Here is a 27,145-nt window from a genome sequence, read left to right as displayed (position 1 = left end):
ATATATCAATGATTTGGATGAGGGAACCAAATGTAATATTTCCAAGTTTGCTGATGACACAAAACTAGGTGGGATTGTGAGTTGTGAGGAGGATGCAAAGAGGCCTCAAGGCGATTTAGACAAGTTGAGTGAGTGGGCAAATACATGGCAGATGCAGTATAACGTGGATAAATGTGAAGTTATCCACTTCGGTAGGAAAAACAGAAAGGCAGAATGTTATTTAAATGGTGATAGATTGGGAAATGTTGATATACAAAGGGACCTGGGTGTCCTTGCACACCAGTCACTGAAAGCAAACATGCAGGTGCAGCAAGCAGTTAGGAAGGCAAATGGTATGTTGGCCTTCATTGCAAGAGGATTTGAGTACAGGAGCAAGGATGTCTTACTACAGTTATACAGGGCCTTGGTGAGACCACACCTGGAATACTGTGTGCAGTTTTGGTCTCCTTACCTAAGAAAGGATGTGCTTGCCATAGAGGGAGTGCAGCGAAGGTTCACCAGACTGATTCCTGGGATGGCAGGACTGTCGTATGAGGAGAGATTGGGTCGACTAGGCCTGTATTCACTGGAGTTTAGAAGAATAAGAGGGGATCTCATTGAAACGTATAAAATTCTGACAGGGCTAGACAGACTGGATGCAGGGAGGATGTTTCCCCTGGCTGGTGGGTCTAGAACGAGGGGTCACAGTCTTAGGATACGGGGTAGGACATTTAGGACTGAGATGAGGAGAAATTTCTTCACTCAGAGGGTGGTGAACCTGTGAAATTCTCCACCACAGAAGGCTGTGGAGGCCAAGTCATTGAATATATTTAAGAAGGAGATAGATTTCTAGACGCAAAAGGTGTCAAGGGATATGGGGAGAGAGCGGGAATATGGTATTGAGATAGAGGATCAGCCATGATCGTATTGAATGGCGGAGCAGGCTCGAGGGGCCGAATGGCCTACTCCTGCTCCTATTTTTCTATGTTTCTACAAGAAAAAACCATTGATCCATTGAGCCTGCCCCATCCGGTCATGGTGTAATGGAAGTGATCAAGCTAGCTCCAGGAGATCATGGCGACTGGAGTCATGAGCCTCCATTAACCCACCTATCTTCTAAAGATCAAGATGTTCACTACTCAGAGGAACTTGTCGAACTCCCTTTTGAATGCTTGCAGTGTAACCACACTCATTGTATGTGCTGCCAAGTTATTCCAGAGGTTGAAAACTCCAAGCATCTAACCTAGTTCTATGCTTCGTAAGTTGTACTGATATCCCATTAGTTCTCCTTTTCCCTAATTAGCTCAAACGTGGACCGCATCTAATCCCTTCATTGGGCCGGATATTCCGATCCCTACGGGTGTGTACGAGCTGTGTACACACCCGTAGTGACATCAGAAATGCAGGTTTCAGGCATGCGAAGCGCATGCGCTGAAAACCGGCATTTCCGATCTGCGGGCAGAGAGTTCCGCTTTCTGGAGACCCTCCGCCCGCAGAAAACCCTTAGAATTCTTACACCTGGTAAAAGCATAAGGCCTGCTTTTACCAGGATGAGAGTTGAAAAAAGTAAAAAAAAAAAAAAAATTTCACTCATTTATCATTTAAAAATACTTTAAAAAAGAGAAGTTTATTTTTAGGCCCGTAAAACGAATTCTTTTTTTCAAAAAATTAAATTTTTGTTTAAAATATTTAATTTATTGTAATTTCAACTAATTTTAAAAAGGTGATTTTTTAAATTTTATTTATTTAATGTTTCACTATGTTTTTGGGGTGATCTGCTTTCATATAATTGACAGGTCTATCTGTCAAATGTATGAAGGGAGATTCCCTTCTTCTATTGGCTCCCCATGGCCCACGTGATCCCAGGGACGCTTGCGAACCACATGCACCTCTGGGATACGTAGGCCCTGCGCACTTGGAGTTGGAGAGGCTCAGGATTGGAACTATATGCACCTCGGGAGCCCTCAGGTAAGTGCGTAGATTTTTTCCAGATCGGAGACCTCCGCACGTGGGAGGCCTCCGATTGGAAAATACGGCCCATTATTTTAAAGACTTCAATCATATCTTCTTGAAGTCAACGTTTTTAGAGTAAAAAGCCCGAGCTCTCTAAGCCTGCCCTGATAACCAAGAGCCCTTAGATTAGGTTTTAAATTGAGTAGCCCTCTCCTCTGAACCTTTTCCAGGGCCTTGATATCCCCCACCATGTGAGAGGAACAAAATGGAACATTGTATTCTAGATGTGGATAGACCAAGGCCTTATACAAGGAAAAGATTGTACTTCTAATTTTACACTTAATTTTTTTTTAGCAATACAGCATTAATACCCTATTCACTTTTGCAACAGCCTTGTGACACTAGTGATGCACCTTCAATGATTTGTACACCATAATGCCCAAGACCTGCTCCCACACAGCAACAGTGGCATTTGAAGCCATCAGCACTTAGCCAGCATGCTTCTCATCTCAGCAACAAGATGACACATTGCAGGGCAGTAGCAAGAAAGCTTCTTTCTACTGAACATGTTCAATTTGTATGTGCGTAATACTATAAATTGTAAACTTGACTCATTTGGTTGCACCCTCACCTCAAGTCAGAAGATTAGGAACAGGAGTAGGCCATTCAACCACTCGGGCCTGCTCCACCATTCAATTAGATCATGTCTGGTCTGCACCTTAACTCCTTTTTCCTGCCTTTGCTCCATATGCCTTGATACCCTTATCTAACAAAAATAAATCTATCTCAGTCTTAATAGTTCCAACTGTCCCAGCATCCACAGCCTTTTGCAGGAGAGTGTTCCAAATTTCTACTACCCTTTGTGTGAAAGTGCTTCCCAATTTCTCTCCTGAATGGCCTAGCTCTAATTTTAAAATTATGTCCCCTTGTTCTTGATTCCTCCACCAGAGGAAATAGTTTCTTCGTATCTATCTTAGAAAATCTTTTTAACATTTTAAACACCTCTATCAGATCACCTCTCAATCTCCTATACAAGCCAAGTTTATGCAACCTGTCCTCATAATTTAACCTCTAAAGCCCCAGTATCATACTGGTGAATCTGTGCTGCACAGTCTCCAAAACCAATATATCCTTCCTGAGGTGCGGCACCCAAATCTGAAAGCAGTACTCCAGATGAGGTCTGACCAAGGCTCTATACAGCACAACTTGCTCATCTTTGTAGTCCAGCCACCTTGAGATAAAGGCCAACATTTAATTCCATCAGTCCTCTTGATTGATTTCTGTACCTATCTACCGGCTTTTAATGATTTGTGTATTTGGACTCTCAATTCGCTTTGCTCCTCTACAGTCCCTAGTATATTTAGAAAATACTCCAATTTATCGTTCTTGGGTCCAAAGTGGATGACCTCACATTTCTCCACATTGAACTCTATTTGCCACAGTCTTGCCCACTCACTTAATCGGTCTATGTCCCTTTGCAATTTTCTGCTCCCATCTGCACTACTTTCTGTCCCTCCTAATTAGTGTCATCTGCAATTAAGGGTTCACGGTTCACTCCTTGATTTAAGCATGTAATCCAAGGTGACACTCCAATCCAGTGCAGTCCTGAAGGAGGGCTGCATTGTGAGACGTGCCATCCTTCGAGTGGACATCTGCCTCTTTGATGGGACTATTCAAAGAAAAGCAGGAAATCATATCCAACATTCTTCCCTCAACCATCGTTGCCAAAAACAGATTAACCGGGGTCTTTGATCTCACTGCTGTTTGAGATTGTGCCATATACAAAATGACTGCTGTGTTTGCTTAAATAACTTTGTTTGCACTTCAAATTAATTCGATGTATGTGAAGCACTTTAATATGTTTCTGATAATCCCCTATAGATAAATACAAGTCTTTCTTTAGACATCTTTTGAAGAGAAGTCTTTATATAACTAGTGATCTATGGCTTTCTTAAACAAATATTGTACAGACTTAATAAAAGTGCCTCCAACTCTCCATGAAAAAAAAATGTTCCGCTTAATAGCGTGCTCATTAATTGGAACTAGTTATCTTCGTACAACTACGTTCGTTATCAATTTGTTGTATGTTTCATTTTAGAAACAGAAGTAGGTAGTTGGTGGGGTGTCACAGATTACTGGAATATCAATGTGAAATGCAACAATAATGAGGGCTAATGTTCAATCACCCAGAAAATTGAGCACTCAGATCAACTATGTTGCTGTGGGGTGGCATCAAGCAAATACTAGGCACCTACCAACAAGGAGGAGGGAGAATTAAAATAGCTTTCTTTGCAGAACTCTGAATGACACTTGCAAAGGACTGGGCATTTTTCCATATACTTTATGGTGACATTTCTTATTAGCAAACTGAGCATCTTTGCTGTTCATTTGTATGAATAATTAATATTATTCATAGTCCCTTGTTATTCTCATGAGCCTCTTCACAGTGATGTTATAATCGAGTTATTTTTAAGAGAATTAAAAATTTATAAAATGCTTTAATGCAGAATTCCCACAGCATTTAAATCAACTTTGCTTAACTTTAACCAAAATGAATGAGATGATTTTATTTCTACCAATCATCTCGAACGTTTTCATTGTTTTATTGAGAAGCACCTGCATATTCTTAAAGCAAAAACATTTATTTTAGAAAGTACTTTAAAAGTTAAGAATTTAGTATCATCAATGTGATAGAATTCCATTGAAATAGATGTACAAAGGAATGGAGGGAATTTGATTCCACCAAGAGATATGTCCAAATTATGCCTTTTTGATGTATAATACAAGAAGTCACTGTAATCATTTTGACTTACTTAATTAATATGCCCATTATAATAATGTTATAGTTACTATAAAAAAGCAGGGCTTTTATATAGAGCTCCAGGCTTTAAACATCGGCAGTTATGCTAAATGTTCTTTCCTATCGACTGTGTAGGTTTCCTCCATCACTCTCATTGTACACATTCAAATTCTCTGCGGCCCAGTTTAGTGCTTGTTGGGCCTGCCCACTGGAGAAGGATGGTCCCACACAACAATCTGGCTAGTGCAATTCTCATTACCAGCTGTACGAAGATGCACTCTGTGGCAAAGGGTAGCCTTTCCCCCAACAAATCTGCAGCTGAAACACACGTGAGCTATATGGTAATCAGTATGACTGGTATTTGGCTGCTGTGTGGACACTAATGCCCAGAACCCAAAACCAAACTAGCTGCCTAAAATAGATGTGAATGTACAATTAAATAGATGCTGGTTTTATAAAATATATGTGAACATACACCAATATATACAATAGCCTCATAAAACATACATGATGGACTCTTAAGTATACAATAGCTTGGAAAAATATGTGTAAATGTATGCATAACAGTTGCAATGAATGTACTTTCCAGAGAACCCAAGAAAAGAGGGAAAAAAATACCTCAGCTGGTTTCCAATATTTACAAATTTTAGAAAATGCTTTGTCAAACATTATGTGCTGAAACAATACTGCTACACCAACATGGAATCCACTTACTGGGACAACAGAAAGCACATGACAACGAAGTTTAATCTCCCGACGTTTCCAATAACTTTTTTTTGTACCAAACACAGCTTGTTTTCCTACTATATTTCCCAGTTTCCTCCATTTCTTTGCTGAAAGCTCCAATACTTGCTCCTGTAGAGTTCCAAGGGCAGTAGCAGTTCACTGAAGCTGCACCCAACTAGCCATTTTTTATGACAGTGAGTGGCAGCAGACTACCTGCCTACAGCCAGTTTCAATCTGGAGGATGGGTGGGGGGTATAGCCAATGTTCAGGGAACCCACGCATCCGGCTTGCAGGCTTTTCAATGCAAAAACTGCACAGGTGCGGTATTTTGAATGGCACCAAAAATAATTACAGGGAACACTGGGTATAGCTAACACTGAGGAAAAATGCAGCATAATACAAGACATGAGAAAGCTTGCAGTCTGGGCAATTAAGTGGCACATTAACTTTAACATAGATAAATGTGAGGTGATGCACTTTTGGGACATCACCTACACCTTAGAAAATAAAAACTGATTGGAGTAGAAGAGCAAAGGGATCTAGGAATACAGGTGAACAAATCATTAAATGCAGCATCACAGGTCAGCAATGCAATTAAAAATGCTAATAAAGCACTGGGATTTATTTCTAGGGGTACAGAATTCAAAAGTAGTGAAGTTATGTTAAACTTGTCTTCTTCTTCTTAGGCAGTCCCTCGGAACCGAGGATGACTTGCTTCCACATTAAAAATGAGTTCGCAGGTGACTGATGAGTCCAATGCGGGACCTACAGTCTCTGTCACAGGTGGGGCAGACGGTGGGTGGGGTGCTTGGGTTGATGTGCGCTCCTTGCACTGCTTGCGCTTGGCTTTCGCTTGCTCCCGGCGAAGAGACTCGAGGTGTTCGGCGCCTTCCCGGATGCTTCTCCTCCACTTTGTGCGGTCTTGGGCCAGGGATTCCCAGGTGTCGGTGGGGATGTTACACTTTTTCAAGGAGGCTTTGAGGGTGTCCTTGAAGCGTTTCCTCTGCCCACCTGGGGCTCGCTTGCCGTGCCGGAGCTCCGAGTAGAGCGCTTGTTTTGGGAGTCTCGTATCGGGCATGCAGACAATGTGACCCGTCCATCGGAGCTGACTGAGCGTGGTCAGAGCTTTGATGCTGGGGATGTTGGCCTGAGCAAGAACACGGACGTTGGTGCGCCTATCCTGTCAATGGATTTGCAGGATCTTGCGGAGGCAGCGTTGGTGGTACCTCTCCAGTGCTTTGAGGTGCCTGCTGTACATGGTCCATGTCTCTGAGGCATACAGCAGGGCGGGTATCACTGTTGCTCTGTAGACCATGAGCTTAGTGCCGGGTTTGAGGTCCTGGTCGTCAAACACTCTCTTCCTCAGGCGACCGAAGGCTGCACTGGCACACTGAAGGCGGTGTTGGACTTTGTTGTCGACGTCTGCCCTTGTTGACAGTAGGCTCCAGAGGTATGGAAAGTGGTCCACGTTGTCCAAGGCCTTGTCGTGGATTTTGATAATCAGGGGGCAGCGCTGTGTGGCGGGGGCAGGTTGGTAGAGGACCTTTGTCTTACGGATGCTCTCGTACGCTTCGGTGAAGGTGATGATGATGGTTTGGAGTTCGACCTCAGAGTTAAACTTGTATAGGACCCTGGTCAGACTGCATTTAGAGTAGAGTGCACAGTTCTCGTCTCCATACTATAAAAAGTACGTAGAAGCACTGGAGAAAGTGCAAAATAAATTTACAAGGATGGTATCAGAACTGAGAGATTACAGCTATCGGGAAAGATTGAACACGTTGGAGCATTTTTCTTTAGAAAAGAGAAGACTTAAAGGTGACCTGATATGGGTCTTATAATTATAAATAGTTTGGACAGGGTAGATGTGGAGAGAATGTTTCCACTTGTGGAAGAATCCAAAACTAGGGGCTGTAAATTCAAGATAGTTACTAATAAATCTAATAAGGAAATAAGGAGATTATTTTTACTCAGAGTGGTTAGAATGTGGAACTCCCTGCCACAGGAAATGGTTGGAGCAAATAGCTTAGATGCTTTTAAAAGGAAACTAGAAGTGAATATGGAAGAAAAGAGAATAGAAAGATATGCTGAAAGGCTGAGATGAGGTAGATGGAATGGGTGGAGACTCGTGTGGAGTATAAACACCAGCAAGGACTAGTTGGGCCGGATGGCCTGTTTCTGTGCTGTATATTCCATGTAATTCTATGTAATCCTATGCTCACCCAACACCCACACCCCTGACCTGAATTGAGAATACAACGGCAGATTCTTCCTCTCCTTATCCCAGGAGCTTCAGGTCAATTGTAGCATCCTGAATGCAATCCCGGGCAGGACTAGCTAACTACATAGAGAGCGGGGATCAAACTTTGGATTGTCCTGGTTTTTATGGCTTAGTATCACACCATCGGAACAATTTGTCTGCTTCTCAGAGTGAAATGTTAAAAGTCCAGATGATCATAATGCCATTTAAAAAAATCCTCACTGTTGTAAAATTCTGTATGTTGTGCTTCCACGTATATCTGGAACTAATGTACTGTCAGGACAGTATTTACAGAAGCATAACACAATTATAAATCACTGGTCTAGCTGGGGGGGGGGGGGGGGGGGGGAGACTGCAAGTAAAATGACGTGCATGACGTGTAGAAATGCCATGGCCTGGAGTTGATGCATTGACACAAATTTACCATACCTGGATCTCCATTTACTCTACAGCTATATTGGTGTGAAAATGGTACTGAAACAGATATAGAACTTTTCAATTATTTTGTATTTGGCTTTGTATTATGTGTGCAATTTAATTTTTTTTAAAGTTAAAATGATCTGTTATCATGCATTATTATTTTAATTGTCCAGAAATAAAATACATTTGAAAACAATTCTAAGCTACAAACTTTGGCTGGAGTAAACAGAAGCTGGTGGCGTAACACTTGCTTCAGTGTTGCAATATCACACGGCACTAGAATAAAGACTTAAAATGAATGCAAATAAAGTGCTTCAAGTTCAGAAATATAGTTTGATTTGTCTCCCTTTTTAATACCTTCCCAGGTCATGCAACTTCCCCAACCAATAGGATAGAGTATACACCTTCACTGAAATCACTAAGTGGCCAGAGGAAGCATGCGAGAGGGACCCACAAAGACTGACCCTTTCAGTTTTCCACACCTTCTCTCTATAGGTAGCTTTTGGTCTCTGCTTGGCTTTTCCCCATGGCAGCATGGTTTGAAATTGGGAACTCACCATTTCATAGCCCAATGTGCTGGGGTGCCCTGTTCATTCTGTAGCTTCCACATAAAGTGCCTGAATTCAAAACCTTTATAATCCAGCGTTAGTTAGTGTCAAACACACAAGTATAAAAAGGTACTGAATTACAGCAAAACATAATTCTACGTACATTGACACAATGAATTACATTGGCCCCGAAATTATGACCCTGATGACGGTGTACGCCCAGCGTATGCTATCGTAAGCCTTCAGAAAAGCCCTGCAATTTCCTGGTTTCCACATGTGCTGCGCATGCGTGAAAACCTGGAACATGCGATCTGTTAAGGTTTGCCTTGACAGATCATCTGCACCGACTGAGAAATCACTTTCGCTGGTGCAGAGTTGCACTATTTGCCCAACTACTGCCCAGCAAATGCCCACGAAACCCTTACGCCTGGTAAAAGCAGACCTAGGGCCTGCTTTCACCAGCTTTTAAATTAAAAATTTAAAAATAAAAAATGGTGCACAAACTCTTAAAATTACTTTATGCAAATTTTGGCCCAGATTAAAATCTTGTTATTTTTCAAAAAATGTAATTTTTATTGTATTTGATGTATTGAAGGGACTTTTAATTAAATTTGAAAATGAGAACATTTATTTTTATTAGAATTGTGTAAATTCTTTAGTTATTTGGGGATTCCATTTGGAAATGACAGCAATGGAATCCTCATTGGAGGACCTGGCCCACATGATCCCAGGGACGCTTCCGAACTGCCTGCGTCCCTGGGATCTGTGGGCCTTTACGCAGGCATACGCCTGGAAGCCCGAGACCACAACTCTCCGCAGCTTGGGAGCCTGAAGGTAAGTTCGTACATTTTTAACGAGTCGGGGGTGCACTTCGGAGGTATGCCTCTGACCTCAAATTCCGGGCCATTAAATAATTCCCTGAAACTAGCTGCAGTGCCCTCTGTAGAAAATAAATTCAAGTAAAAAAAAAACAATCTATGAGAACATTAGCTTTTTAGTACCTGTAGAAAAAATTTTTGTTGATAAAATCCATCTGTGGTACTGATGCAACATGGACCTTGACCGCTTGACTTCCTCCAGTTGCGCTCAGGTAATCCACTGTCCATTTTGACGTGCATGTGCCCAGGTAAATTCCTTTTAGAACTGCAGGTTTTCTCTGAGGTTTGTAAAAAAAAAAAGTTAAGTGGGCAAAATGCAAGCTGACGCTTACTAACCAATTGACCAAACTTCCTATTTTCTAATAGTACAGATTGAGCGTCCAAAAGTCGGAGTTCCGGAATCCAGAATGTTCTGGAATCCGGACCCCAGGACGATTGGTGGCACAGTCGTCCGGAATCTGTAAAATGTTCCGGAATCCGGACACCCTGAGGGAGGCTTACCAAAAAACGGAAATATCGCAACCTTGGCCCAGGCATTTCCGGACTCGGAATGTGTTTCTGATGTCCAAAGTCCGGAAATATCTCAACCCGGGCTCGGGCGTTTCCGGACATCAGAAACACGTTCCGAAGTCTGGAAAAACACGAACAGGCCTCGGTCCTGAGGTTGCCGGATTCGGGATGCTCAACCTGTACTGCCATATTTTGAGAAATCACTTTCGCTGGCAGAGTTGGGCTATTTTCCCAGCTACTGCCAACTTTGGGACGTCCGGTGGTCATGAAAGGCACTATATAAATGCAAGTTTTTTTTCTTTCTATTTCACAAATACATTTTGTGTTATTAAATTCACAGACTCATCTATAACTATAGTATGTTCACAAATAAAGCAATCAAAACTAGTGCCTTCCATTACATTACTCAAGCTGTCCATTGTGTTTTGCCCTAGGGCAGGTCCTAACTCAAGTCTCACACACATGAGCCACTTACTGGGGAGGAGTAGCTGAGGTGGTTTCCCATCGCCTTCCTCAGAGTTTTAAATCTTCAGAGTACCTTCTCCTAGGTGGGTTGCAACCAAGTCTAAAGAGCCCCCACAATTTGATGTATTATCCATCACCAAGACCACTTAGTTCCACTCTTGCCTGCCTCACCCCTACATTATCCATACTGCTACTAAAACCCTTATTCATGCCTTCATCGCCTCCAGACTTGACTTCTCCAATGCTCTCGCTAACCTTCCAGCCTCCACAAACTCCAAGTTGTCCAAATCTCCACCATCCACATCCTGTCCACACAATAAGCCCTGCTCACACATCGTCCCACTTTATCTGGGGCAGCAAATCAGATTTACATTGTTAGTTTAAAACCTGACCTGACTTCAGGAGTTCATCAAAATTAACCTGAAAGGCTGCGCTTCATATAAAACCCCATTCTGTTTGCAGCCTCTACAAGTTGAACTATGAATGGGGCTCAAAAGGTACTGTGGATCGATATTCTTCATGAAGATTGCACAGACCTGTTAAATCCTATACATTGGCGAGACTCATGGATTTTTGTTTGGCTCATTTCAATGTTTTGGGAATTAAAGCTTCCATTCACCTGCACCCGGTTACATTTTTTGTGAAAAAAACTACTTGGTGAACTCCTCGAATGACTAAACTCTGGGTCAGTTGATCTCAACCAGGGCAGCCAAAGGACACTACAACTGATCCCAGTGTCCCTAGATTGTAGAGAGGATAAAATCAAGCAGGGCTTCCTCTCCTGATCACGAGCCAGTGACTCCTGCTGAAAAGTGCACGGATTTCAGATGGGAACAGTACCGGATCTGCTCGTGATCCTTCTATGGTTGAATACCCAGTGGCACTCACTGTTGGCCTCAAACATGAAGAATGGTCACTTTGATGAAGTACCTGAAGGTGGGCACTATTGCTGTCATAGGTTAATTGCCCTATTAGGCACTCTCAGCAAAGGGTGACACTAGCCCTTTTTCTATCCATTTAAATCAATTTGATAGTGTGTTACGACTTTAGCAAAGACACCAAAAAGTGGACAAGGTAACAATGTGAGTTCCTGGTGGTGAGAGTATAGAGTCATAGAATTTTACAACAGAGTAGGAGGCCATTTGGCCCATTGCAACTGTGCAGACTCTCTGAAAGAGCTATCACTTAGTCCCATTCCCCTGCCCTTTCCCTATACTCTTCTACAATGTCCTTTTTCAAATATTTAGGGAGCATTTACAGTTATTTGCTGAATGGCTTTTAAAAGGAGAACCTCCTTTTCTTCTGCAACTCACGATAAGCACTGAGGGCTGATTAGGAACATGGGAGTAGGCCATTCAGCCCCTTGAGCTGGTTTTGCCATTCAATTAGATCCTGGGCTGATCTGTACCTCAGCCCAATCAGGTGCCCTAAGTGAGGAGAGGCGCTCATTGGAAAGTGTAGCTCGGGAAACTGCGACCCACTGCCCCCGATTTGTCAATATTTCTACATTGCATCAGTAAAACAAGGGAGTGACAGTGAAAGGAACAGCAGTTCAGTGACTAGTTATAGAGTCATAGAGGTAAAAATTCGGTTGCTTTGCGCCTCCCGTTAGCACCCTAAGAGGGCGCTAACAGGGCACAAAGCAACTAGCGCCCGGGCGCGGCGCCGCCCACGCCTCCCGCGAAATTCAGCGGGAGGTTAGCAGTGACACTAACCGGTAGCGCCCCGCAGCACTGCGCTGCCGGCGATGACGTCATCGCGGTGCGCAACGCCCCGGCCGCGATCTTCGGGAGGGTCGGGGGGGGCCTACCTGAGGCCAGGGAGACGCAATTTAAAGGAGGTGCGGGGCGGCCATTTTCTTGCTGGCCGCCTGCCAGCACCTGCCTGCGCTCTCGTTCCCGGCCTCCTGAACCTTCCCCCTGCGGAATGCCGGCTTCGCTCCAAGAACCCGGCACTTCTCAAGTGCCGGGCTCTTTCGCCGGCACTCCCGATCCCTGGGGGCCCAGCTGGACCCCAGATCGCGTTGTGCAAGGCCCCTCGCCTTTAAGGAGGGAAGGAAGGCCTGCAATCCCGCAGCATGTAGTGCCGCGATATTCACTCGCAGTGCCCCAAGAGGGATGCGGGGCACTTCCAGTAGCGCCCTGCTTCCCTCTTGGGCGCAACTAATCAATTTCCCGAGCGAGGGTGCTAATTTTTCCGGGGTGCTAAAAGTAGCGCCCCGGCGAAGTTGGCACCCCAAATGGGGCACTACTCAATTTTTAGCCCATTGAGTCATAATGGCACAGAAGGTGGCGATTCGGCCCATCGAGTCCATGCCAGCTCTCTGTAGAGCAATCCAGTCAGTTCCATTCTCCCGCTCTATCCCTGTAGCCCTGCAAGTTTATTTCCCTCAAGTGCCTATTCAATCTCCCCTTGAAAACATTGAGTATCTCCGCTTCCACCACTTCCGTCAGCAGCGAGTTCCAGGTCCTCACCACTCACTACGTTAAAAAAGTTTTTCCTCACATCCCCTCCTGGATTTCTTGCCCAAAACCATAAATCTGTGACCCTTAGTCCTTGTACCATCAACTAGTGGGAACAGCCTTTCCCGGTCTAGCCTATCCAAACCCGTCATAATCATGTACGCCTCTATCAAATCACCCCACAACCTCTTTTGCTCTAATGAAAACAAATCCAGCTTCTCCAACCTGTCCTTGTAGCTAAGATCCCCCATCCCCAGAACCATTCTGGTAAATCTCCTCTGCACCCTCTCAAGGGCCTTCACATCCATCCTAAAGTGTGGTGACCAGAACTGGACACAATACTCCAGTTGTGGCCTAACCAGCGCTTTGTAAAGGTTCAGCATAACTTCTCTACTTTTGTACTCAATACCTCTATTTATGAAGCCCAAGATCCCATATGCTTTGATAACCACTCTCTCAATATGTCCCACCACCTTCAGGGACCTATACACATTAACTCCCAGGTCCCTCTGTCCCTGCACACTCTTTAAAACTGTGCCATGAAGTGTATATTGCCTCTCCCTGTTCCTTCTGCCAAAATGCATCACCTCACACTTCTCTCTATTGAATTCCATCTGTCACTTGTCTGCCCATTCTGCTAGCCTTTCTATGTCCTGTTGCAGTCGATTGGTATCATCACTGTTTGCCACACCCCCAAGTTTGGTGTCATCGGCAAATTTAGAAATTCTACTCTGTATTCCAATATCCAGGTCAATTATATACATCAGAAAAAGCAGTGGCCCCAGCACTGACCCTTGTGGAGCACCACTGTCTACCATCCTCCAGTCTGAAAAACAGCCATTTACCACAATGCGCTGTTTTCTGTCCTTAAGCCAATTCCTTATCCAAGCTGCCACTGACCCACCTATTCCATGAGCCTCAATTTTGTTAACCAGCCTTTTATGTGGTACTTCTTCAAACGCCTTCCAAAAATCCATGTAGACAACATCCATTGCGTTCCCTTCATTAATCCTCCCCGTTACTTCATCAAAATATTCAATTAGGTTAGTCAAACACGATCTGCCTTTTACAAATCCGTGTTGGCTCTCCTTAATTAACTTAAACCTCTCCAAGTGCCCGTTAATAATCAAGGAAAAAATTGTTTCTAAAACTTTACCCACCACTGATGTTAAACTGACTGGCCTGTAATTACTAGGATTGTCCTAACACCCTTTCTTGAGCAATGGTGTCACATTTGCCACTTTCCAATCCTTAGGCACCTCCCCCGCATCTAGGGAAGATTGGAAAATAATGGCAAGCCCTTCCGCTATCTCCTTCCCCAATTCCCTTAGCAACCTGGGATGCAAGCCATCTGGACCAGGCGACTTATCCACTCTAAGCATACCCAGCCTTTCTGGTACATCCTGTCCATCAATTTTCACTTCTTCCATTGCTCCTACCTTTTCCACTTCTACCAATATTTTGTCAGCATCCACCTCCTTAGTAAATACCGATACAAAGTACTCATTGAGTATTCTAGCCTTGCCCTGCGCCTCTAAGCATATATCACCTTCTTTGTCCCTAATAGGCCCCACCCCGCCTCTTACTACCCGCTTACTGTTTACATGCCGGTAGAATATTTGTGGGTTCCCTTTTATCTTAACTTAATTAGCTCTAATTAATTTACAGAACTGAAGTAAATTTGGCACCATACAAATTTGTTTGCCACAGAGGTCCTCACGTTTTTGTAAATACCATGCATTTGCAAAAGTTTGGTTTCTTTAAAAAGGTCTTTGCTTTCCCAAGACTGAAATGGGCACAAATCATTTTTCAGCAGACACAGTACTGTGAGCATTGATATAAAATACTTGAAGACATCGGGAATAAAGAAAATCCTTCTTTAATTGGAAGATTGATGATTCAACTTGGCTTCTCATCCTCTGACTCAATCCTAATTTTAATAATGAAGGGATAATGTCAGTTTTATTTTTAGTTCAGGTTAAAAACTCCTATTTTAATGATTTATGACTTGATCACATTCATTCCAAAAACACATTCCTTGCTATAATTTTGCCATTTTAAATTCTGGACCGGTTTTTCCAAACCCATGCAGGTTTAGGTGTGTTTTTTTTGCTAAATGTTGCAAAAAGTCAAATTGTTTCCTTGTTGTTGCAAAAATACAATAAGTGAAAATTTGTTGATTTGCCCTGTAATTTGAATCTTGCATGTCCCTAGAGACATTGCAAAATCAATAAAATTACAGGGAAATGGGGAAAGAGCGGGGAGTGGGACTAGCTGGATTGCTCTTCGAAAGAGCTGGCGCAGACTCGATGGGCTGAATGCCCTCCCTGCACGATTCTATGATTCTAAACCTGACCTTCAATTAATTCTAAATTGGATTATTTACTTTCCACAGTCATCAGTAGACACCCTTCCTGCATTCACTATCAAGTTTCTAAAACCAGCACAAAAGTGTCTTAAGTTTGAACAGCTAATTAGGTATACATTTTAGGAAGTGCAACTGGAAGGCCCGATTTCAAATAATGTTTTATTCATTCACAGGATGTGGGCACCACTGGCAAGGCCAGCATTTCCTACTATCGCTAATTGCCCTCGAGAAGGTGGTGGTGAGCTGCTGCCTTGAACCATGTGGTGAAGGTACACCCACAGTGCTGCTAGGGAGGGAGTTCCAGGATTTTAACCCAGCGACTATGAAGGAATGGCAATACATTTCCAAGTCAGGATGGTGTGTGACTTGGAGGGGAACCTGCAAGTGGTGGTGTTCCCATGCGCCTGCTGTCCTTGTCCTTCTAGGTGGTAGAGGTCGCGGGTTTGGGAGGTTCTGCCGAAGAAGCCTTGGCGAGTTGCTGCAGTGCATCCTGTAGATGGTACACACTGCAGCCACGGTACGCCAGTGGTGGTGGGAGTGAATGTTTAAGGTGGTGGATGGGGTGCTAACCAAGTGGGCTGCTTTGTCCTGGATGGTGTTGAGCTTCTTGAGTGTTGTTGCAGCTGCACTCATCCAGGCAAGTGGAGAGTATTCCATCACACTCCTGACTTTTGCCTTGTAGATGGTGGAAAGGCTTTGGGGAGTCGGGAGGTGAAACACTCGCCGCAGAATACCCAGCCTCTGACCTGCTCTTGTTGCCATAGTATTTATGTGGCTGGTTCAGTTAAGTTTCTGGTCAATGATGATCCCCAGAATTTTGATGGTGGGGGATTCAGCGATGGTAATGTCATTGAATGACGAGGGGAGGTGGTTAGACTCTCACTTGTTGGAGATAGTCATTGCCTGGCACTTGTGTGGCGTGAATGTTACCTGCCACTTATCAGCCCAAGCCTGAATGTTGTCCAGGTCTTGCTGCTGATGGGCATGGACTGCTTCATTATCTGAGGAGCTGTGAATGGCGCTGAACACTGCAGTCATCAGCGAACATTCCCACTTCTGACCTTATGTTGGAGGGAAGGTCATTGATGAAGCAGCTGAAGATGATTGGGCCGAGGACACTGCCCTGAGGAACTCCTGCAGTGATGTCCTGGTGCTGAGATGATTGGCCTCCAACAACCGTAACCATCTTCCTTTGTGCTAGGTATGACTCCAGCCAGTGGAGAGTTTTCCTCCTGATTCCCACTGATTTCAGTTTTATTCGGGCTCCTTGACGCCACATTCGGTCAAGTGCTGCCTCGATGTCAAGGGCAGTCACTCTCACCTCACCTCTGAATTCAACTCTTTTGTCCATGTTTGGATCAAGGCTGTAATGAGGTCTGGAGCCAAGTGGGCCTGGCGGACCCCAAACCGAGCATCCGTGAGCAGGTTATAAAGTGCTGCTTGATAGCACTGCCGACGACACCTTCCATCACCTTGCTGATGATTGAGTGTAGACTGATGGGGCGGTAATTGGCTGGATTGGATTTGTCCTGCTTTTTGTGAACAGGACATACCTGGGCAGTTTTTCAATATGGCAGATAGATGCCAGTGTTGTAGCTGTACTGGAACAGCTTGGCTAGAAGCGCGGCTAGTTCTGGAGCACAAGTCTTCAGCACGGCAACCAGGGCCATAGTCTTTGCTGTATCCAGTACGTTCAGCCATTTCTTGATATCATGTGGAGTGAATCGAATTGCCTGAAGACTGGCTTCTGTGATGGTGGGGAACTCAGGAGGAGACTGAGATGGATCATCCACTTGCCATTTATGGCTGAAGAGAGTTGCAAATGTTTCAGCCTTGTCCTTTGCACTCGCGTGCTGGGCTCTGCCATCATTGAGGATGGGGATATTCATGGAGCCTCCTCCTCCTATTCGTTGCTTAATTTTCCACCACCATTCGTGACTGGATGTGGCAGGACTGTAGAACTTTGATCTGATCCGTTAATTGTGGGATTGCTTAGCTCTGTCTATAGCATGCTGCTTCCGCTGTTTAGCATGCATGTCGTCCTGTGTTGCAGCTGCCCCAGGTTGGCACCTCATTTTTAGGTATGCCTGGTGCTGCTCCTGGCAGGCTCTTCTGCATGCCTGATTGAACCAGGGTTGGTCCCCTGCCTTGATGGTAATGGTAGAGTGAGTGATATGCCCGGCCAGATTATGTTGGAATACAATTCTGCTGCTGCTGATGGCCCACAGCGCCTCACGGATGCCCAGTTTTGAACTGCTATCTGTTAACCTACTGATCAACTTTCTGCAATAATTCCAGGACGATAAGGGCGCTGCTTGCAGCGAAGTGAGATTTTTTTTTTTTAATTAAGGAACTGGGTAGAAGAACTAAGCCCATCAAGTTTGAAATATAGTAAGAGAGACTAAAAAATAAATAAATAAATTACTAGTGGCTTGGGTTTTAAAAGCTGGCAGATTGTAAGAGACGCCCGCTCCGCCCAGTTGTCCCTCAAAATTACATTGAGGTGCTATGCAATGTCCCCCCTGCGGGGGGACCCCCCCCCCGTGCGCGGCCCCCCCTCCCCCAGTGCGCGGCCCATTCAAATTTTTGTGTATGTGCGGTATCTACAATGGGAAAACTGATGAGCGGTCTGTGCGGGACCTTGTAGATTACGTGTGGCCATGCAGCTTAGCAGGAACATTGGTGCTATGTACTTCATAGGAGCCAGATTTGCATCCAGTAATGAGGCTCCCACCTAATTCAGCCTGGCCTGTCCAGCAGAAGGATCCAGTATATGAGGCAGTGGAGCGAGAAAGGGGCGGTAAGTGCTGCACAGCGATTTTAACTCTGGTACTGCCTTGTTTCCGCACAGCCTGCTGAAGAACTGAATAAAATCAAGGTTTTCATTAACCATTAAAGGGCACGGAGAAGATCAAAATTTATGGACACTGGTGATGTATAATTTATTCCTCCTGAACTTAAATCATCCTGGCTATTTTGCCACTATTTGGAGCCTTCTGTATCACCAGTGGAAATGGGTCAGGCAGTTTCCAGTAACAACCAATCCTCCTCCCACCATGGGTGGTGCTAAAAGGAACATGAAGCACAACAAATCACCACACTTCAAAGAAACTCAGTGTGTTAGGCTGTTACAATGCTATATAAAGCACTATATATATTTACAAGTAGTATTGTTATGATGACAGCACCCTGAAATTAATCAATAGCATGTTGCTGTGTTACTATGGATAGAAATATTAAAGCTCATAATAAAATGATCAGGTTTTAGCTAGCAGCTTTTCTTAAATATCAAGCACTGGCTCTACAGACTGCTCAGCAAGTCTTTCTCTGTTTAACACTTTCAGTTTGAACGCTTATCATATGATGTTTGGGCATACAACCATATTTCACACACAGTGAAACATTCTGTAACTGAAGTGGAGATTAAATTAAACAAAGAAAATCCAAATAAAACCACTGATCAACTGAAACAAAGTGCCTGATTAAAGCTCTGAATTAAGCACCATGTTAAAACCTTGCACGAATAGGAAGAACAACTTGCATTTAAATAGCGTCTTTCACATCATAAAAAGTCCCAAACACTTCACTGGAGCGTAATCAGACAAAAATAAAACAGGGTTAAACATATCGAAGATATTGAAACAAATTAAAGTGGATAAGTCACCCGGTCTGGATGGGATGCATTCTAGGTTATTGAGGGAAGTAAGGGTAGAAATTGTGGAGGTGGCTGAAGGGTCGCTAACAAGAGAGCACAGAATTAAGGTGATTGGCAAAAGATCCAGAGGAGACATGAGGAAAAACGTTGTTACGCAGCGAGTGGTTAGAACTTGGAATGCTCTGCCTGATAGGGTGGTGGACACAGATTCAATAGTAGCCTTCAAAAGGGAATTGGAAAAATACTTGAAGGAGAAAAAATTGCAGGGATATGGGGAAAGAGCCGGGGAGTGGGACTAACTGGATTGCTCTTCGAAAGAGCCGGCACAGACTCGATGGGCCGAAAGGCTGTGACGGAATAGCCATGATTCAGAGATTCTGGATTTAGAAATAAGAAATATAACGAAGTAAAGATTTGAGAATAAGGATCTCTGAGAAATAAGAAATGTAAGCTAATTGTACTTTGAATTGTTAATGTTGCGACTAATTCAACAGATGTTAACTGAATGCCCGCTCTTAAATAAAACTATATATTTTTAGAATTGTCTCAAAGAGTAATTCTGTATAGACTCGCGCACCCACAAATTCTGTACACTCTTTTGTAAGGAGTTGCAGAAATCTGGGGGATATTCCGGACCCTCATAATATCCGGAAGGTTACAGTCTGGTTCAACTTATTAAAAGTACTATCCGGAGGACGGTAACATCTTTAGTTGTTCCTTTCCTTTAGGGAGAGAAAGCCTGAACCTTTAGACCCATTTAAGCGTCTTATGGAATTCGGCTATCTCTAACTTAAGTTGAGAGTGTGCATCTGGGGAATATGCCTGATCTGGAATAGCCCAAAAGGGCTAGGACTGTAATTAACCCTTCAAGGCCTCCTTCTCTTTTGTACTATTCTATAATTCTATAAGGACTGCTCAAAACAAGAAATGTTTAATAAACACAGGATCTTGCGTTTAAACAAACATGAGCCCTCCCTCCAAATTGAAGCTGAGCGCACTTTAAAAGCTGGATGCAAACTGTTTTGACAACCACTATCTCCTTCTTTCCAGAGGCTTTCGAGAGTATTGCTAACAAGATTGAAAGTGACTGAGAGCTGGCACTGACCCAAACAACCTCTCCAAAAACTGACAAGGCTAATGACACTGGGATTTCAAGTTATCCACCTTAATACATCTCAATAAGTAGACAAATATTAAGAGCATCTCTTTGATTCATACTCTTGTGAAAACTGGTTCAAATGTTCATTCCTCTTCATTTTTAATATCACCTTATCAAAAATTGATTGAGGATATTAATTCCCCTGATATTTTCAATTCCAAAATTATCTCAAATGTCTTGCTCATGTGTGGGTATGATGCCCGCAAACTATATTTTAATTTATCTAATCAGCAGAAGCTGGATTCTTAAGTCTATTTCTAGCACAACTTGTCATCTCACAGGTTGAATAGATGATATACTCTGCACTCGACATTAAGCACATGAATCTGGACGACTATAAAATACCTTCTCAAACTTTTTTTTACATTCTTTATTAATATACACAATATGCAAAAAAGAACACATGCTGCTCTGTGAAAACACAACCCCTTTCCCTATTTAGCCATTTAGACTTCACTTTTTACTATGAACAGTTCTTTTTCTCGTCAGGATACTCTCTTAGCTCCTCCACAAGGTTCCCTTATCCATCAGCATGGATGTAAATATGTTTAATTTTTCCTTTGTACTGCAGTTATTCTTACCAAACAGCCTACCCCAATGTGCCTTCCCCAAATCTTCCCTCATATGTGAAAATGTAGCCCTCCTGAAGTCAGGTACTAACATTAAATTATCTCCATTAATTTGCCTCACCAACTGAAATTCAACGATAGTGTTCACCTTTGCCCACTAAATTTAAATTCCTCATCCTTGTTTTTAAATTGCTCCATGCCCTGCCCCACACTTAACTCTGCAAATTCCTTCAGGCTGATGCGCACTGCTGCACCCTTCGGTCCTCTGCCCCTGTGGCCTTTTGTGTGTTTCCCCCCTCTCTTTTTCCTGCCTTTGGTAGCAGTCTGCAGCAGCCTTGGGGCCACTCTCTAGAACTCTTTGCCTTTGGTTCCTCCACATGGAGATCCAATATTGTCTCAGGATCAGTATCAGAATTTAACAAAAAAAGTGTCCGTTCTAATATTCTTACTAACAAGCTGGAGCAATCATTAACAGTATCAACAAATCATTCATTCTTGCTTCTCCCTGAATCCGGCTGGCCATCAGACTACTTAATGGAATGATAAAGAAAATTCCCACAGACAACATTACACTGTACCTTTTCTGCATAGAAAAATGCTTTTTTTTTTTTTAAAAAGTTCATTTTCTTATAGGCTTCCTTATTTAGCCATTTAGGCTTAATTTTAATATTCCTTTTTCTCTGAGGGATATGCAACGCTCCCTTGTCCATCAGCACGGATGTAAATAAACTCCACTTTTCCTGTAATGCAGTTATTCTTACCCAACAGCCTACATCAGTGTCCAATCGGCTGCTCTGCTGACGAGGTCACGGAGTTTACACTCCTGCCCTGGAGCCCGACAGCAGATGCTGAGAATCAACTTCGGACTGACTCCATGATCCAGCTGTACCCAAACCCTTTCAACTCCCTCGTGCTGACCGGTATCCTCCCTCTCTATTCCCCTTCATCAATAAAGCCGGACGCTCAGTGTCCACGATATCCCCTTCCTTCTTACTGTAAACACTCCATGAGGCGGCAATGATCAGTGCAGTTGCCATTGCGGCCTGCCTTCTAACCCACTCAAAGGTACCAACTACCACCGAAATCAAACGCAGAGTGAGAAAGCTGCTTAAGCTCTATGCACAAAGCCGATCTGCACACCACCTTTTCGGCGACCTTCACCACCAAAGACGTGGACACAGCGCTGATAGCCACCCAGTCTGGGAAGGCTACCAGGATCGATGGCATCTTCTCAGGATTTCTCAAGAACCAGGGCCCAAATGGACGGATGTGGCTTGCCAAGCTCGCCAACAACATCCCTGACACTGGGATAATCCCAGAAGTTTGGCACAATTCCAAAGTCCTTGCCATCCTAAAGCTAGGAAAACCAGCCAACGATCCCAAAAGCTCCCGCCGATCGCCCTTTTGTCTACGGTCTACAAGGTGGTCGAATGGCTCGTCCTTAATCAGATAAAACTGGCTTTGGAAGCCGCCCTCCCAAACAAGCAGACGGGCTTCCGAGAGGGAAGAAGCTACTCCGACCAGGTCCTTGTACTCTCTGCCAACATTGAGATAGGGTTCCAGATGCAGCTGAAGACAGGAGCTGTCTTCATAGACTTGCCATCAGCATACAACACTGTCTGGCGCGATGGTCTGCTAATAATCATCCAATGCTGCAAGACTCAGGCTTATTAACACCCTAACGAGCAACTGTAAGTTCTGTGTCTATCTTGGGGCCTTTTTCAACATCTATACGGCAGACATGTCCTGCACCAAATCCCAGAAGTTTGCATATGCCGATGACATAGCACTGCTGACGCAGGCATCAACGTCAAAGAAATAAGAAATAAGGAGATTTGGACAACTTGGAGTTTGTGGAGGCTGGAAGGTTAGCAAGGAGAGCATTGGAGAAGTCAAGTCTGGAGGCGCTGGCACGAAGAAGGGTTTTAGCAGCAGTCTGGATAATGTAGGAGTGAGGCAAGCAATGTACAGGGTGGAACTAAGTGGTCTTGGTGCTGGATACTACATCAAGTTGGAGGGGCTCTTTAGACTTGGTTGCAACTCACCTAGGAGAAGGTACTCTGAAGATTCAAAGCTCTGAGGAAGGCGATGAGAAACCACCTCAGCTACTCCTCCCCAGTAAGTGGCTCATGTGTGTGAGATTTGAGTTTGGACCTGCCCTAGGGCAAAACACAATGGACAGATGGGGTAATGTAATGGAAGGCACTAGTTTTGATTGCTTTATTTGTGAACACTTACTATAGTTATAGGCGAGTCTGTGAATTTAATAACACAAAATGTATGTGAAATACAGTAGAAAGAAAAAACTTGTATTTATATAGTGCCTTTCACGACCACCGGATGTCCCAAAATTCTTTACAGCCAATGAAGTACTGTTGTAATGTAAAAAGCGCGGCAGCCAATTCACGCACAGCAAGCTCCCACAAACAGTAATGTGATAATGACCAGATAATTTTTTTTAGTGATGCTAATTGAAGGATAAATATTGGCCAGGACATCAGGGATAACTCCCCTGCTCTTCTTCAAATTGGTGCCATGGGATCTTTTACGTCCACCTGAGTGGCAGACGGGACCTCGGTTTAACTTCTCATCCTCCGACAGTGCTGCACTCCCTCAGTACTGCACTGGAGTGTCAGGTTAGATTTTGTGCTCAAGTCTCTGGAGTGGGACTTGAACCCACTGCCCTCGGACTCACAGGCGAGCGTGCTACCAACTGAGCCACAGCCGACACTAGAGAAAGCAAGTAGGACGCTAACGAGCGACCTGGATCTACTGGAATGCTCCTTCTGGACCTGGCACCTCTGCCCCAATCCAGAGAAGACAGTTGTGTCCATCAATCCCTATCGCAGACCTTCCCTTTTGTTATTTCCTCCCCTCCCCCCTTTCCCTGTCTCTACACTTGCTTAAAACCTGTTATATCTTTAACTTTTTTCAGCTCTGACGAAAGGTCGACCCGAAACGTTAACTCGGTTTCTCTCTCCACAGATGCTGCCTGACCTGTTGAGTATTCCCAGCATTTTCTGTTTTTCTTTAAGCCAGTTGTGTCGGCGTTCCATCTGAACAACGCCGCCGGGAAAGAACTCACCGTTTGCTTCTGCGGAACACGACATACCCATGAACCCCACCCAAAATACCTGGGTGTCACCCTGGACAGGACTCTCGCCTATCGGCCTCGTCTCGCCAACATTGGCCAAAAAGTAAAAACCAGGGTGAACCTGGTCCTGAAACTCACTGGAACATCATGGGGGAATACTTCGCACCGCAACAGTGGCCCTAGTCTACTCTGCTGCAGAATACTGCTCTGCCTCATGGTCCTGCAGCTGCTACACAAAGATCGTGGACATGCAGCCAGAAGCCGCCATGAGGACGGTGTCAGGGACGCTCAAGTCCACTCCAACTGAGTGCCTCCCGGTGCTGTCCCACATTGCCCCGCCTGCCATTCACCACGACACCACCGTGCTCCGTGAGATGGAAAACATCATGAGCAACATCAACCTTCCCATTCACAAAGACTTGAAAAACCCACCATGAAAGCGCTTAAAATCGTTGCGGCCATTCTGGGAAACAGCAGCCAATATTCCTGCAGCTGGTATCCACCTACTATCCAGAGGGACAGAATCGTGGGATACATGCAACATAAAGAACCAACACCTCATCACTGACCCAACAGCAGAGGTCCCTGGCTTCGACCTCCCTCGAAGACAGTGGACAGTGCTCAACCCAATCCACACAGGGCATGGGCGATACGTCCACCTGCTCCACACGTGGAAGATGAGGGATGACCTGAAGTGCGACTGTGTCCCCGAGTCCTAGACCAAGGAACACATCACATCAACCTGCCCACTAAGATCTGTTGCGGGAGGCACCTCATTTCTCCTCTCAGCATCTCTAGAGGTCATCGAATGGATAGTCAAACTAGACATCCCATTATAAGCTGTTCCCATCATACAAAACAACTCAGAGACATCTTCCTGTCCATGAGGAACGCTATAGAAGTGCAAGTTGTTGAATGTTGGTATGATTACTTCTGACCTCTCTTTTATTTAAATGAGAAAGTACTCTACCTAATCTTAAAGACTGACAAGAAAGATACAGCTGCTAATCTGAATTCCGCTGCAATATTGATCCATCCCTAAAATAAACTTGTGGCTTGGACACTTGATATCCCATATGTTATTACGTGGGTTCATCCCCACATGGAAAGTTCAAAATTCCAGCCATGCTCCCCTGATGAGCAATTAAGAAGGTACCAGCTGCCGCCAAAGAAATGGGAATAATATGTAAAGAAATTAAAAAGTAATTGAGTGCATTGTACATGGACATGGATTTTAAGGCTTTTCATAAACCATGATTACTTTTAAAAGGAAGAAAAGTAACATTTCTCAGTTGCCTTGTCAAAGCAATGGTGTTTCTTTATGTAGCGTATATCCCCAAAAGATTCAGAGCACCCTCTACTGGTAAAATTAATTGATGCAATGCATTGTAAATACAGTTGCAGTTTGTTGCAATTAATTTAGTAAAATGAAGCCAGATTCTGAATTCTTAAGTGCAATCAACACATTGACTGGATATGCAAAGACTAATTGAAATCTGGAACTCTCCCTCCAAAAGGCTGCAGGTCAAATGAAATTTTCAAGACTGAGGTTGATAGATTTTTGTCAGGTAAAGGTATCAAGGTATATAGATCAAAGGCAATTAAATGGAGTGGAGGTACAAATCAGCTGTGAGCTGACTGAATGGTGGAACAGGCACAAGGAGCTGAATAATGGCATGTTATTAATGACATACAGGAAACTTTGTGCTATCCGGCACCGACGGGACCGAGCTGTTGCCGTCCCCTCAAAACTGCCGGACACACCAGCGTTAATGTTGAAGCATACGGAGCTTTTCATCTCCGTATCGGACAACAAACACTGTTGCTTAGCAACAGCTTCTAAACAGTCGGCCCGTACCTTGGAAGCGTCGCTCTGAAGCGGTTGCTAAGCTACAGAGACTTTGCAGAGCCTGACTGTTGAAAAAAAAAGCCACGAGAAGAAAAAAAAAGCCACGAGAAGAAAAAAAACCTAACAAAACGGCTCCTGATTTTTGCCGGTGGCTCGAGCTTGCCGGACATAACACAAAGTTTCCTGTACTAAGTAATTATGCAACAGTAGAAATGCTCGCAATTGGATTTGTGATGGTGGAACTAATTTTAGAATATTACAACAACTTGCATTTATATAACGCCCTTAATGCAGAAAAAGGTCCCAAGCCTCCACAGAGGTGGAATTAGACAAAAATGGATGTCGAGCCGAAAAAGGAGATATTAGAAGGGGTGACCAAAAGCTTGGCTAAAGAGGTGGGTTTTAAGGAGAGCCTTAAAAGGAGGAGAGTTGACGAGGCAAAAGGATTCAGAGTGTAAGGCCTAGATGGGTGAAGGCACATCTGCCAATGATGAGACAAAGGGAATGAAGCATGCACAAGAGGCTAGAGTTGGAGAAAGCAGGGTTCTTGAAGGGTTGTAGGGCTGGAGGAAGTTACAGGGATAGGGAGGCCATCAACAGATTTGAACACAAGAATGAGAATTTTAAATTGGAGGCGCTGGGGATTGGAAGCCAAAGTAGGTCAGCAAGAACGGGGTGATGGGCGAGTGGGAGTTGGTGTGGGTTAGGAAACGGGAATAGGACTTTTGGATGATCTTATGTTTATGAAGAGTGGAGGACGGGAGGCCAGCCAGCATGCGAATAGCCAAGTCTGTAGGTGACAAAAGCTTTAGCAGCAAATGGGCTGAGGCAGGGGCGGAGACAGGCGATGTTACAGTGACCCCCAGATAACTGAATCCAAATATAACCCTTTCAGCAAGGGACTGAAAATTATGTTTTAGAAAAGTAATGCTTTGGTTGATTAGAAAGAATCTGACAGCAGGTTAACAGATTTTGATAGTATAATTTAGATATCGAACAGTTCTGCTAATTACACCAAATAGTCCGTGTGCTAACCAGGGACGTAAAATAACAACCATGCAATCACCTCAGCTTGGCATGATCCATTTTAAGACTCCTGGAAATTCCAAGGGGAGTGGTCTGGTAGGGCAAGGTTGTCCAAACTATGACCGAGAGCCGTATGTGGCACGCATTCCAGCCCCAGAGCGCTCCAGCAACTCTGTTTGAATTTTGGGGGTTCTCAAGGTTTGGAATTGCACTTTTGCTAAGTACTATTATCTGACTGGTGTTTGTGTCGCTACCTCTTTAGAGAGTAGTCCAACCTACACACGCACAAACTCACACGCACGAGAGAGAATCACATGCAAGACACATGACCATGACGCAGACGCCATGCGCCAACAGCAAATGAGTGGCCCGCGTCACATCTTTCCCCCCCACAGAAAAAAGATAACACCGTCCACCCGTTTTGAGT

The 27,145-nt window shown here is 44.2% G+C and overlaps 1 protein-coding gene across 3 annotated transcripts in view; it reads right to left on the bottom strand.

Annotated features, from left to right (window-relative positions):
- Positions 1 to 27,145, bottom strand: part of tyw5 (tRNA-yW synthesizing protein 5) — an 82,451-nt gene that overhangs the window by 45,218 nt on the left and 10,088 nt on the right. For all 3 annotated transcript variants that reach the window (XM_085985786.1, XM_085985785.1, XM_085985787.1), the window contains exon 2: positions 9,685 to 9,839. In XM_085985786.1, the coding sequence (XP_085841912.1) occupies positions 9,685 to 9,839 (155 nt within the window). The remainder of the gene's footprint in view (positions 1 to 9,684; positions 9,840 to 27,145) is intronic.

This window comes from Somniosus microcephalus, chromosome 4 (genome assembly GCF_052327205.1).
Source record: "Somniosus microcephalus isolate GS21.2 chromosome 4, FLI_Smic_1.0, whole genome shotgun sequence".
Taxonomy (NCBI): domain Eukaryota; kingdom Metazoa; phylum Chordata; class Chondrichthyes; order Squaliformes; family Somniosidae; genus Somniosus; species Somniosus microcephalus.
Note: the sequence above shows the minus strand (reverse complement) of the source record. Positions and strands in the feature narration are given on the sequence as shown.